Source organism: Hypanus sabinus, chromosome 10, assembly GCF_030144855.1.
Source record: "Hypanus sabinus isolate sHypSab1 chromosome 10, sHypSab1.hap1, whole genome shotgun sequence".
NCBI classification, from domain to species: domain Eukaryota; kingdom Metazoa; phylum Chordata; class Chondrichthyes; order Myliobatiformes; family Dasyatidae; genus Hypanus; species Hypanus sabinus.
In genome coordinates this window covers 160,216,446-160,230,075 of record NC_082715.1, presented here as the reverse complement: position 1 = coordinate 160,230,075, position 13,630 = coordinate 160,216,446, and the positions used below count along the sequence as shown (strand labels likewise).

General features: G+C 42.8%; 1 protein-coding gene across 2 annotated transcripts in view; it reads left to right on the top strand.

Moving 5' to 3' along the window:
• Nucleotides 1-13,630, top strand: part of si:dkey-91m11.5 (PH_BCR_vertebrate and RhoGAP_Bcr domain-containing protein) — a 406,087-nt gene that overhangs the window by 271,802 nt on the left and 120,655 nt on the right. For both annotated transcript variants that reach the window (XM_059983343.1, XM_059983342.1), the window contains 2 exons: nucleotides 8,110-8,229; nucleotides 9,026-9,101. In XM_059983343.1, coding sequence (XP_059839326.1) covers nucleotides 8,110-8,229; nucleotides 9,026-9,101 — 196 coding nt within the window. The remainder of the gene's footprint in view (nucleotides 1-8,109; nucleotides 8,230-9,025; nucleotides 9,102-13,630) is intronic.

The following is a 13,630-nucleotide window of genomic DNA, read 5'->3' as shown; positions in this document are numbered from 1 at the left end:
CTTTCCCAAACTGAAAGCCGTGGATGAACCAGGAGGTTCGCCGTCTGCTGAGGTCTAGATCTGTGGGCGTGGACTGATTAGGGATAGTCAGCATAGCTTCGTGCATGGTAGTTCATGCCTAACCAATCTTGTAGAGCTTTTTGAGGAAGTTAGCAAGAAAGTTGATGAAGACAAGGCAGTCAGTGAATGTTGTCTACATGGCATTTGACATTGGCTTTGTTGGAGAAGCCAGAGAATGGTAGTAGATGGTTGTGACTAGTGCTGTACCACAGGGAATTAGTGCTGGATCCTTTGTTGTTTGTCGTCTATATCAGTGATCTGGGTGATAATGTGGTTAACTGAATAAGCGGATTTGTGGATGACACAAGATAGGGAGTGCAGTGGACAGCGAGGATGACTGTCATGGCTTGTAGAAGGATCTGAACCTGCTGGAAAACTGGCAGATGGAATTTAATGCAGACAAGTGCCAGGTTTTGCACTTGGGTAGGACCAACCAGAGTGGGTCTTACACAGTGAACGGTAGGGCACTGAGGAGTGTGGTAGGACAAAGGGATCTGGGAATACAGGTCCATAATTTGTTGAAAGTGGCATTACAGGTTGATAGGATTGTAAAGAAAGCTTTTGGCTTTTGGCTTTTGGCTTTTTTTCTGTAATACTCAACTCTATATCAACCCATATCCATCTAGGGGAAACCGTGTCTGCCCGCCCAACTGTGTCTCACGTTTGCGTAGATGCTGTGTATGCACCCCGGCACAAACCCACAACGTAAAATATCAGTCCATACACAATGTACGTTTAAACAATTACGCTTTATAAATTTTAATGTGACTATGGGGCTAGTAAAGAAACAAAATTATAAAATAAAATGGCGCCAAGAATAGAAATTATACAGTTTGTGCTCACGTTGGAGCTCACGCAGTATCCTCAGTCCACTATTTGACTTCCTTTGAACTCCACGACCCTCGGACTGGGATCAACCACAGTCGTCTACCAGAGCAGTTCCCGCACATCCTCCCTCTTCGCTTCTCCTTGCCGTACATCAACTGGGTTCCCACACATACAGATAGAATAACAAGACTCCCATTGGTTAGTCCCCCCGTTATCAGTAGTTATAACCCAAACATTTCAGCTACAGAGAGCATTACCTCAGGGTTAACATCACAGAGAAGCCATTTCATTATAACACTACAGAGAAGCCATTTTATTATTAGCAGGTAACAGTTAACATTACAGTTGATGTTACTGAGAACCCTGCTGTTCAGCCTGCAGTTTAACCTTTAGGGAACCCTGCACAAGATCTCCCAAATCCCCTTGCACCTCAGATTTTCGAATTTTCTTACCATTTAGAAAATAGTCCACTTCTTTATTTCTTCCACCAAAGTACATGACCTTACACTTGCCGACATTGTATTCCATCTGCCACTTCATTGCCCATCCTCCAAATCTGTGTAAGTCCTTCTGTAGTCTCTCTCCTTACTCAAAGCTACCTGCCCCTCCACTTTTCTTTGACTGTCCGCAAACTTGGTCACAAAGCTATCAATTCCGTCATCTAAGTCATTGACATATAACATAAAAAGAAGTGGTCCCAACTTTTGAAACTCAGTATCCGCGACAGTTTTCACTATGTAAGATACTAGCCCCTATGTAAGATACTAGCAGTATGCCAGGAATTTGAGAGCATCAGGGCAGAAGTGAGTGTAGTTGCTATTACTGAGGAGGGTACTTGGGAAGCTGAAAGCTCTGAAAGTAGATACTTCACCTGGACCAGGGTGCTGAAAGAGGTAGCTGAAGAGATTGTGGAAGCATCTTTCAAGAATCTCGAGACTCTGGAATGGTTCCAGAGAACTGGAGAATTGCAAATGTCAGTCCAGTTAGCCTGACTTCAGTGGTTGGGAATATGTTGGAGTCTATTATTAAGGATGAGGATTTGAGGTATTTCGAGGCACGTGATAAAATAGGACAAAGTTTCCTTAAGGGGAAATACTGGCTTACAAATCTGTTGGAATTCTTTGAGGGAATAATGGGCAGGATAGACAAAGGAGAATCAGTGGTTGTTGTCTATTTGGATATTCAGAAGATGCCACATATGAGGCTACTTAATGAGATGAGAGCCCGTGGTATTACAGAGAAGAGATCATCATGGATAGATGGTTGACTGACAGGAGACAAGGATAAAGGGTGTCTGCTAGTGACGGCTGGTGTTCTGCTGACTACTTTTTTCATGTTATATGTCTATGATTTGGATGACAGAATTCATGGCTATGTGGCCAAGTTTGTAGATAATACAAAGCAAGTTAGAGGGACTGGTAATGTCTGATGGTCACTCCACAATATCCCCGGCAGTCTGGTTCCCATTCCCCTGCAAATAATCAGGTGCAACTTGGAAATAATCTTTTTTGTGCAAAACCAGATTTTCAGTTCATGATGTCGTTAAAAAAAAATCAATATCCTGAAGAACTTGATCGAATTTATCTGTGTTTGCAATCTCTGAAGCAAAAAAAAACTGAGGCTTTGTGAAATTATTTTAAAATATTATTTCATACTAGAGTATAATTAAGTAATGCTTATTGTCAGCATGTTTGTACTGTTAATTAATTCATGTATTAATTTCAAAGACCCACTGGCTTTACCAGCTTGGAGATTTAAACTCTATTAATGTATCAATGCCTAGAAATTCATTTGCACATTGCAGCTTTTATCTTTCTATTTTCTAATCCGAAATATATTTGTCTGGAGTAAAACAATGACAATACGGGAATTGGTTAAATGTTAGCCTCAGAGTATTTGTTGATGGACACAGTGGAACAAACAAGATTTATTACTGTAGGTGGGTGAATTACTTAACTTCATTTTTCGGACTCTCATTTGCCCTCCATTTCCCAACCTGGCAGTAATTATGTCACTCTCTGATTTTTCTTACACTAATTCTTCTAGTGCCTGCCTGGTTCCAATACCCAACCCCACAAAATGACATGGTTGATGCAGATTTCACTCTGAAATCTGTGTAACAACACAGTATTTAAATGCTAGACTTTTCTGCCCCACTATTTCATAGAATCATAGAAAACTACAATGCAGAAACAAGCCCTTCTGCCCATCCAGTCTGCCCCATGCCATTAAATGCCTGGTCCCATGAATCTGCACCCAGATCACAGTCCTCCGCAGCCTTGCTACCCGTGTACCTCTGCACACCTCCCTTAAACAGTGAAATCAAAACTGCGCTGGCAGCTCATTCCATGCTTTCATCACCCCCTTGAGTGAGGAATCCCCTTCAACATTTTACCTTTCCCCCCTAATTCCATGACCTCTTTTTGTAGTCTTGCACAACCTTAGTCGAAAAAAACCCTGCTTGTATTTACCCTATCTCTACCCTTGAAATTTTTTATAGCTCTTTCAAATCTCCCCTTAATCTTCTACTTTCTAGGGAATATATTTCTAACCCATTCAATCCTTCCTTATAACTCAGGTCCTCCAGTCCCGAAAACACCCTTGTAAATTTTCTTTATACTCCTTCAACATTGTTTACATCTTTCCTGTGAGTAGGTGACCAAAACTGCACACAGTACAGTTCTCCAAATTAGTCCTATGCAACACCTTATACAACTTCAACATAACATGCCATCTCCTGTACTCAATACTTTGATTTATGAAGGTCAATGTACTAACTATCTACCTGTGATGCCACTTTTAATGTCCTATATTCCCAGACCCCTTTGTTCTGCCACGCTGCTCAGTGCCCTACCGCTCACTCTGTAAGACCTATCCTGGTTGCTCTTTCCAAAGTGCAAAGTTCACACTTGTCTGCATTAAATTCCATCTACTATTTTCAGCCCATTTTACCACCTGGTTCAGCTTTGATAGTCTTGCTCTCTGTCTCCTACACTCCCAGTGTTGGTGTCATCTGCAAATTTACTGATCCTGTTAACTACATTATCATCCAGATCGTTGATATAGATGACAAACAATAATGGACCCAGCATCAATCCACTAGTCACAGGCAATGATCCACTGCCCCTCTCTGGCTTCTCCCGCAAAGCCAATGTCCAATCCAATTTACTACCATATCTTGAATACCAAGCAACTGACCCTTCTTGACCAACCTCCCATGCAGGACTTTATCAAATGCCTTGGTGAAGTCCAGTGGACACTACCTTACCCTCATTCCTGGTAACATACTTGAAAAACTCTATTAGATTGGTAAGTCATGACCTACCACACACAAAGCCATGCTGACCATTCCTAATCAATCCAAAGGTTCAAAGATACAACTCTGAAATTGTCAATTTCATCAACTTTGCCTCTAACTTTCACCCGGCCCTTAAATTCACTTGGTCAATCTCGGACACTCCTCTCCCCTTTCTTGATCTCTCGGTCTCCATCTCTGGAGACAGACTATCCACTGACATCTTCTATAAACCCACTGACTCCCATAACTATCTTGACTATACCTCTTCCCACCCTGCCACATGCAAAAATGCCATTCCCTATTCCCAGTTCCTCCGTCTCTGCCGCAGCTGCTCCCAGGATGAGGCTTTCCGTTCCAGGACTTCTCAAATGTCCTTTTTCTTTCAGGATCGTGGTTTCCCTTCTGGCGTCATCAAAGATGCCCTCACCTGCATCTCCTCCATTTCCTGCACTTCGGCCCTCACCCCATCCTCCCGTCACCACAACAGGGACCGTGTTCCCCTTGTCCTCACCTACCATCCCACCAGCCTCCGGATCCAGCATATTATCATCCGCAACTTCCGCCTCCTTCAACAGGACCCACCACCAAGCACATCTTTCCCTCCCTACCCCTCTCAGCTTTTCACAGGAATCGTTCCTTCTGCGACTAGCTGGTCCACACGTCCCTCCCCACAGAACTCCCACCCGGCACTTATCCCTGCAAGCGCAAATGCTACACCTCTCCCCACACCTCCCCCCTTAGCACCATTCCGGGCCCCAGACAGTCCTTCCAGGTGAGGCAACACTTCACCTGTGAGTCTGCTGGAGTCATCTATTGCATCCAGTGCTCCCAGTGCGGCCTCGTCTACATCGGCGAGACCTGACGCAAACTGGGGGACCGCTTCGTCGAGCACCTACGCTCCGTCTGCCACAACAGACAGGATCTCCCGGTTGCCACCCACTTCAACTCTGCCTCTCATTCCCATCTCGATATGTCCATACATGGCCTCCTCTACTGCCATGATGAGGCCAAACTCAGGTTGGAGGAGCAACACCTCATCTACCGTCTGGGTAGCCTCCAGCCTGGTGGTATGAACATTGAATTCTCCAACTTCCGGTAATTCCCTCCCCTCCCCCTTCCCCTATCCCAGGTCCCTCTCTGCCCCTCTGCCCCTTCAACTTTCTGCTTCTTTATCTCTACAGTTCTTTCATGCTTATCCCCTCCTCCCTTTATCTTTCCTCTGATTGGTTCTCCACCTGGCGCCTCTAGGCCCTACCCTCTCCCCTATCTCTATTACTGGGCTTCTGCCCTCTCTTCCCCCCCCCATTCCTGATGAAGGGTCTCGGCCCGAAACGTTGGCTACTCTTTTCTCACAGTTGCTGCCTGACCTGCTGAGTTCTTCCAGCGTTGTGTACGTATTCTTTGATCCACAGCATCTGCAGTTGTATTCTTGTGTTCTGAAATCCTCCTTCTCCAGGAACCATAAAACCAAGAAAGAAAAAAATGGCAGCACTATCACCAACCCCCAAATCTCCCCCCGCCACACACAAAAAACAAAAAAGATCAGGCAAAAAACACAGAATATTAAAAAAACTATGTGAAAAAAGTCCACAGTACAAATCCATATCCAAAAGGCGGAAAACCTGGGTAACATTCTCTCGGCACAGCGGCTGCCTCCCTTCTCTGACAGAGGGCAGTCTCTCCTCTCCAGCCGCAGAGTAATACCCCTGTGATCAAAAGGCCGGTAGCTGGCGTTCACCTTCTGCATTCGACTCAATGGTTTAATATCCCTTTTCGCTTTAATCAGTGAAATGGAGTCGAACATTGGCTCGTGCCCCGTCCTGCGGCCTGCTCACCACAAGGTTCCCACACGCTTCCTTCGCCTCTCGGAATCCTCTCAGAAACTGCAGAGCGTTGAAACACCCAAGTGATCTCGAAACTGTAATTCAGTTCCAGAATCACATTCAAGATGAAAAACAAATGTAAAAGACATAAAAGAAATGAAATATATGTGTTGTATGCAAGTGGCGTTTTGACCAAACGACCTAAATACTCATATATCCAGTCTCTCAGAATACTTTCCATTAACTTTCCCACTACTGATGCCTGTATAATTTCCTGGTTTATTCTTAGAGCCTTACTTAAACAGCAGAACAACATTAGCTATCCTCCCAATCTCCAGTTGTTGCTAAGGGTGATTTTGGTATCTCTGCTAGAGGCCCCTGCAGATGCCTCCCAGACGGTCCAAAGTAACACCTTATCACATGCCCTGGGATTTGTCCACCCTAATTTGCCTCAAGACAGCAAACACCTCTTCTTCTGTAATCTGTATAGGGTCCACGAACTCCCTGCTGCTTTGCTTCACTTCTGTAGACTCTCTGTCTGTCTCCCTAGTAAATACAGATCCAAAAAATCCATTTAACATCTCCCCATCACTTCTGGCTCCATACATAGATGACCATTCTGAACTTTCAAAGGACCAAGTTTGTCTCATGCAATCCTTTTATTCTTAACATATCTGTAGAAGTCCTTCGAATTCTCCTTCACCCTTGTCTGCTAGAGCAATGTTATGCCTTACTTTACCGCTCCTGATTCCTTATGTCTTCTTTCATTTGTTATGCTCCTCAAGTATCCCATTTGTTCTTACCCGCCTATACCTGCTATGTTTCTTAACCAGTTTTCGAAAACCAAGATTCCCTTAACCTATTACCCTTGGCTTTTATTCTGACAGGCGCATGCAAGGTTTTTACTCTCAAAATTTCACTTTTGAAGGACTCCTACTTACCGAGTACACCTTTACCAGAAAACAGCCTGTCCCAATCCAGATCCTTTCTGATACCAGTTTAGAACCTCAACCTGAGGACCAGGCCTATCCTTTTTCACAATCACCTTGAAGCTAATGGTATTATGGTAAACAGATGCAGTGTTCCCCTACACAGACTTCTGTCACCTGCCCTGCCTCGTTCCCCAACAAGAGATCAAGTATTGTACACCCCCTCATTGAGACTTCTATGTACTGATTAAAGAAACTTTTCTGAAAACGTGTGACAAACTCTATCCCATCCAACCCTTTTAGAGTATGGGAGTCCCAGTCAATATGTAGAAAGTTAAAATCACTTAGTATCACAACCTGCTGCAGGAACTCAGCAGGCCAGGCAGCATCTATGGAAAAAAGCACAGTCGTTTCGGCCCAGTGCTATTTTCCATAGATGCTGTCTGGCCTGCTGAGTTCCTCCAGCATTTTGGGTGTGTTGCTCGGATTTTTGATGTCTGCAGATTTTCTCTTGTTTACTATCACAACCTTATGTTTCTTGCAACAGTCTGCAATCTCTCTACAAACTTGTTCCTCTAAATCGTATGGACTGGTAGTGATCTATAATATGAACTCATTCACGTGGTCGTACCTTTCTTATTCCTCAGTTCCACCCATAAAGCCTGACTAGTCGAGTTCTTCATATTGAGCACTGCTGTGACATTTTCCTTGACTGGTAATGCCATCCTTCTCCCGTTCATCCCTCCCCACTCTATCATGTTTAAAACAGAATATTGAGTTGTCAGTTCTGCCCCTCCTGCAACCAAGTATTTCACTGACATTTCTGGGGTCTGATCCCTCCAATCTCTCTTAGCCACAGCATTGGTTGCAAGTCCTCAGGCACAGTGGAAATTTTCAGTTACATACTTATGCCTGAAACGGTTCTTGGCATCCCACAATTGAACCCATTTTATGCACCATTATATTTTGAATTTCTTTCTGTGGATGATTGAGTAAAATTTATAGTAAGGCCAGCACAAGAACCAGTGAACTAGAGAAAGGTCATAGATTGGTTTTCATAATCAATGAATATCAGAATTAACATGCACTGATTTGTAAATATTACTTTCTTCTATATAAAAAAATTACAGACGGCAGCGATCTTACTTGTGTTCTTTGTTTTTGTTCACAGAGAGCTAACAAGGGCAGCAAAGTAATTGAACGGCTGAAGAAGAAGCTGTCAGAACAAGAGTCATTGTTGTTACTTATGTCTCCAAACATGGCTTTCAGAGTGCATAACAGGCATGGCAAGGTGAATGTCCACTCACTGAAACTGTTCAGTACAGACTTGATATCCACACGGGCCGGGATTCCCAAAAGTATTAAATGATCTGTTAAGGTCGTACAGTGATATTAAGGAGTCATCCTTCAATAATAAAACCATAAGACATAGGAGCAGAATTAGGCTATTTGGGCCATCAATTCTGCTTTGCTATTCCATCATGGCTGATTTAATATCTCTTTTAACATTCTCCTGTCCTCTCCCTGTAACCTTACTAATCAATATTGCTATTAAATTATTTATTTGAGCTCATTCACCATGGAAAAGGTTGCTCCTCAGGAGCCTATTAAATCCTTCCCCTCATCTCCTAAACCTATACACCCTAGTTTTAGTCAACTCCCTGAGAAAGGAGGCATTACTCCCACTTGATTCCTGTGCCGCCAATTAGATCAGAAATCTTGTCATTCTTTTCTAACCTACCACAGCCTGAGTTTAAATTAAAGTCGAATTTCAGTATAATTAACTGGTTCAGCCTGGAATTTCTAAATATGTGCTCATCGCAAAAAAAGATGTTGACCTAAATTGAACACCAAAAACCTGTAGAGAATGAACTAGGAAAACACAAAGAAAAATCATTAAATAGCGTGTTCATTTCCTCGCTGTGTTTCCCCCTTCTGATAATTTTTCTCCCTGTGAGAGGCATTCACTTCTGTTTGCTGAATAATGATTTAAAGTGTGTATCTCAGTAAGGAGACACCTCTGTTAGGACTGTGTTGAAATAGTCTGCTGAAATTTAAATGTGTTAAAATTGTTCTCCATCTTACAGAGCTATGTATTCCTGATATCATCAGATTATGAAAGAGCTGAATGGAGGGAAATCATGAGGGAACAGCAGAAGAAATGTAAGTAATTTTATTTAATTTGTCTAAGATACAGTCAATATGTCGTAATGTATACAGCATAGAAATAGGTATTTCAGTCCACCATGTCCATGTTGGTCATAAGTTTCTATCAATACTCATTCCATCTATCAGCACATAGCCCATACATAGTCTTCTGCGTCTTGGTGTTCGAAGTGCTTACCCAATACCTTATTAAACGTTCTGAGTGCCAAAGCTATGCATCACTTCTGTGGTCTAACTAATGTTGACCGCAGTGTTGCTGCTGCAACATTACTCAACTGGCTGATATATCTCACTCCTGTATGGCCTCTCGTCACCATCTGACATTCTGCCAACAGTGGTTGTATTGTCAGCAAATCTGCAGATGGCATTTGAGCTGTGCCTAGCCACTCAGTCATGGGAGTAGAGCAGTGGGCTAAGCACTCATCCTGAGTTGCACCAGTGTTGTTTGTCAGCAAGGTGGAGATGTTATTCCTGATCCACACAGATTGTGGTCTTCCAGTTAGGAAGTTGAGGATCCAGTTGCAGAGGGAGGTCCAGGGGCCCAATTTCTGGAGCTTTTCAATCAGAACCGTAGGAATGATGGTGTTTAGTGCTAGCTGTAGTCAATGAACAGCCTCCTGTCATAGCGATTTGTATTGTCTCGGTGATCCAAGACCACATGGAGAGCCAATGAGATCGCATTTGCAGCAGTACATTTAAGGTTTCAAACACCCTCTTAGTGAAAAACCTTTTCCACAAACAACTCACCTACCTCTTACCTTAAATCTTTGCCATCTTGTTATAGAGACCTATATTAAGGGGAAGAAATGATCACTATATTTGCTGTCATATCCTTCTCCACTCCAAGGAAGGTTCACAGGTTCAATGTCCATTTAGAAATCAGATGGCAGAAGTGAAGAAGCCGTTCCTGAATGGCTGAGTACATGCCTTCAGGCTTCTCTACCTCCTTCCTGACAGTAACAGTGTGAAGAGGGCATATTCTTCCTAAGGCACCGCTCCCTGAAGTTGTCTTGGATACTCTGAAGACTGGTACCTATGACAGAGCTGACTACTTCTACAAGTTTCTGCAACTTATTTCGATCTTGTGCAGTTGCCCCCCCCCCCCCCCATACCAGACAGTGATGTAGCCAGTCAGAATATCTCCACTGTACATTTGTAGAAGTTTAGAGTGTTTAATTTGAATTGGCTTGCCCACAGAAGACAAACAGTGGTTATAGACGGGCGACCAGTGTTGTACCTCAGAGATCTGTTTTGGGACCCCTTCTCTTTGTGATTTTTATAAATGACCTGGATGAGGAAGTGGAGGGATGGGTTAGTAAATTTGCTGATGACACAAAAGTTGGGGGTGTTGTGGGTAGTGTGGAGGGCTGTCCGAGGTTAAGCGGGACATCGATAGGATGCAAGACTGGGCTGAGAAGTGGCAGATGGAGTTCAATCCAGAAAAGTGTGAGGTGGTTTATTTTGGTAGATCAAATATTATGGCAGAATATTGTATTAATGGCAAGACTCTTGGCAGTGTGGAGGATCAGAGGGATCTTGGGGTCCGAGTCCATAGGACACTCAAAGCTGCTACATAGGTTGACTCTGTGTTTAAGAAGGCATACGGTGCATTGGCCTTCAGCAAGCATGGGACTGAGTTCAGGAGCTGAGAGGTAACTTAAAACTATATAGCACTCTGGTCAGACCCCACTTAGAGTACTGTGCTCAGTTCTGGTCACCTCACTTCAGGAAGGATGTGGAAGTCATAAAAAGGGTGCAGAGGAGATTTACAAGGATGTTGACTGTTTGGGGAGCATGCCTTATGAGAATAGGTTGAGTGAACTCGGCCTTTTCTGCTTGGAGCGATGGAGGAAGAGAGGTGACCTGATAGAGGTGGACAGTCAGAGGCTTCTTCCCAGAGCTGAACTGGCTAACATGAGAGGGCACAATTTTAAGGTGCTTGGAAGTAGGTTTTAGAGGAGATGTCAGGACTAAGTTTTTTTTATGCAGAGTGGTGAGTGCATGGAATGGGCTGCCAGCGACAGTGGTGGAGGTGGATACAATCAAGTCTTTTAAGAGGCTCCTGGATAAGTACTTGGAGCTGTAGTCCTAAATTGCTAAGTATAGCGGTAGATTCACTTGTTGCTTGAATTAATTTTTAAATTTACAGTAAAGTTAAATTTGCCTTAAGGAGTAAATTGTTGGTTTGCGGTCTTTGCAATTCTCTGAAAGTAGACCCTCAACTTAGAAAGTAACTGATTCACATTCATACTCATGCACACTTTCTGCTCCTGAAATATTTCTTCTTCAATCTCTGTCTTTCTGTTCCTTCGTTCCATCTCTCTCCTATCATTTCTTTTCTCTTTTCTCCTCCTTACTAGCCTTCTATCTGTTACACTTACCCTTGTCTTTTGCCTTGTGTTTTTCTCTCTTCCCTATCCTCTCATTTTTCTTCTGCACTTACCACCCCCTTTCCCCACACTTTATCTTTCCTCTATGTTCTCTTCATACATTTGCTACCCTCTCTATTATTTTTATGAAATTATAGAACAAAGCAACTTGAATACAGCCTATCTGGCACAATTTCTTGCATTTGGCTCATACCCTTCCAAGCCCTGTGCCTCCATGCCTCCAAGTGCTTCTTAAATGGTAACATTGCACCTGACTCAATGACTGTCCTTGGCATGTCATTCCATGTACAGTACTTAACATGTTCTACATTGATATAGTTGCTCCTGAGGAACCTTTTAAATCTTTTCCCTCTCACACTAAACCTATATCCCCTAGAGTCTGTCTCGGGAGAAAGGCTATTTGGCGTCGGCCTTTCACTGGCACTCCTAAATTAGAAGCAGAAAGGTCACCCTCATTTTCCAATGAACAAGGACCTGGTCTGGAAACCATGCCCTGTGGCTCAGGCCCTCTAGTCCCGGCAACATCCACAGAAATGTTCTCTGCACTCTTTCCATCTTAGCACTTGTTTTCTCTAATGGGGCAACCACCAGTACCTCAGGAGTTGTCACACCAACAACTTCCACAACGTCCCAATTGCGTCCCATTTCCTTTCCTCCTCTTATCTCCTCCTGAACAGCCTCATTCTGCTCCTATGTCTTATGGTCTTTTTCCATATTTTGGACAATTAACTAATAAAACTAAAGAGAGGGAGGGTTCATCAGAATGGGAGAATCAAAAATGGGGTCAAATATAGAACAATTCTGATGGAAAGAGAAAACCACAGAAAGCAAATGTAAGAAGGAAAAATTCAAAATTTATCTTTTTTTGATAATTAACTACTGAGGGAATTAGGCATTGCAGTTTTATTTGTTCATTTCTGGGTTTGAGACACTAATTTACAGTCATTGACAGCTATCTTATGGTTTTATCATGTTAAAAGGATCCATGTTAATAAATAACTAGTCAACTTTCAGACATTTTTTGTGCTACTGATAGAAGAGAAAGTGTGAGAATCAGTGTAAATCTGTAGCAGCTCTCAATTAAAAAAAAATTCAAGTTAACTTACACATAAATGAAGATGTGCCATTCACATACCTTTTGTAATCAGTAAATTTCATCCATTCTAATTTCAAGAGGCCAGTTGACGCTGTCGTTGTTTGCAAATAGAGAATGAAACAGAGCAACAACACAACTGGAGCCAATTTCCACCAGATATCAAAAGCTCAAGACATTGTTAGCAATTAAAAACAGTGTTAATTGATGTTCCCAGTTATCCTTAGGGAAAGAAAGTGACGTATTGCTAATCAAGGCAAAAGGTCAAACCTCCAGAGTGCATATATTCACCTGCTTGGAAGTTTTCATGTTTCACAACATTGAATCACACTGGATTTAATTTGGCTTTTTTTCACACTGATCGTATCAAAGTGAAAACAGATCTCTACAAAGTGATCTGAATTACAAATATAAAACAGAAAATAATTGATTGCATAAGTATTCACCCCCTTTAATACGGCACACGAAATCATCACTGGTGCAGCCAATTGGTTTTAGAAGTCACATAATTAGTTAAATGGAGATCAGTGTGTGCAGTCAGGGTGTTTCAACTGATTGTAGTAACAATACACCTGTATCTGGTGTTGGACTTTAACTGCTGGTGAGTCAGTATCCTGGCAAAAACGACACCATGGAGACAAAAGGACACTCCAAGCAACTCCGCGTAAAGATTATTGAAAATCACAGGTCAGGAGATGGATACAAGAACATTTCCAAGTCACTGAATATCCCTTGCAGTACAGTTAAACCAATCATGAATACATGGAAACAATATGGCACAGCTGTAAATCTGCCTAGAACAGGCCATCCTCAAAATCTGAGTGAATGTGCAAGAAGAGGCTAGTGAGCGAGGCCACCAAGAGACCTATGATAATTGGAGGAGTTACGAGCTTCAGTGGCTGAGATGGGAGAGACTGTGCATACAACAACTGTTGGCTGGGTGCTTTACCAGTCACGGCTTGTTGGCAGAGTGGCAAAGAGACAGTGGAAAAAAACTCATGAAATCTTGGCTACAGTTTGCCAGAAGGCATTCAGGAGACTCT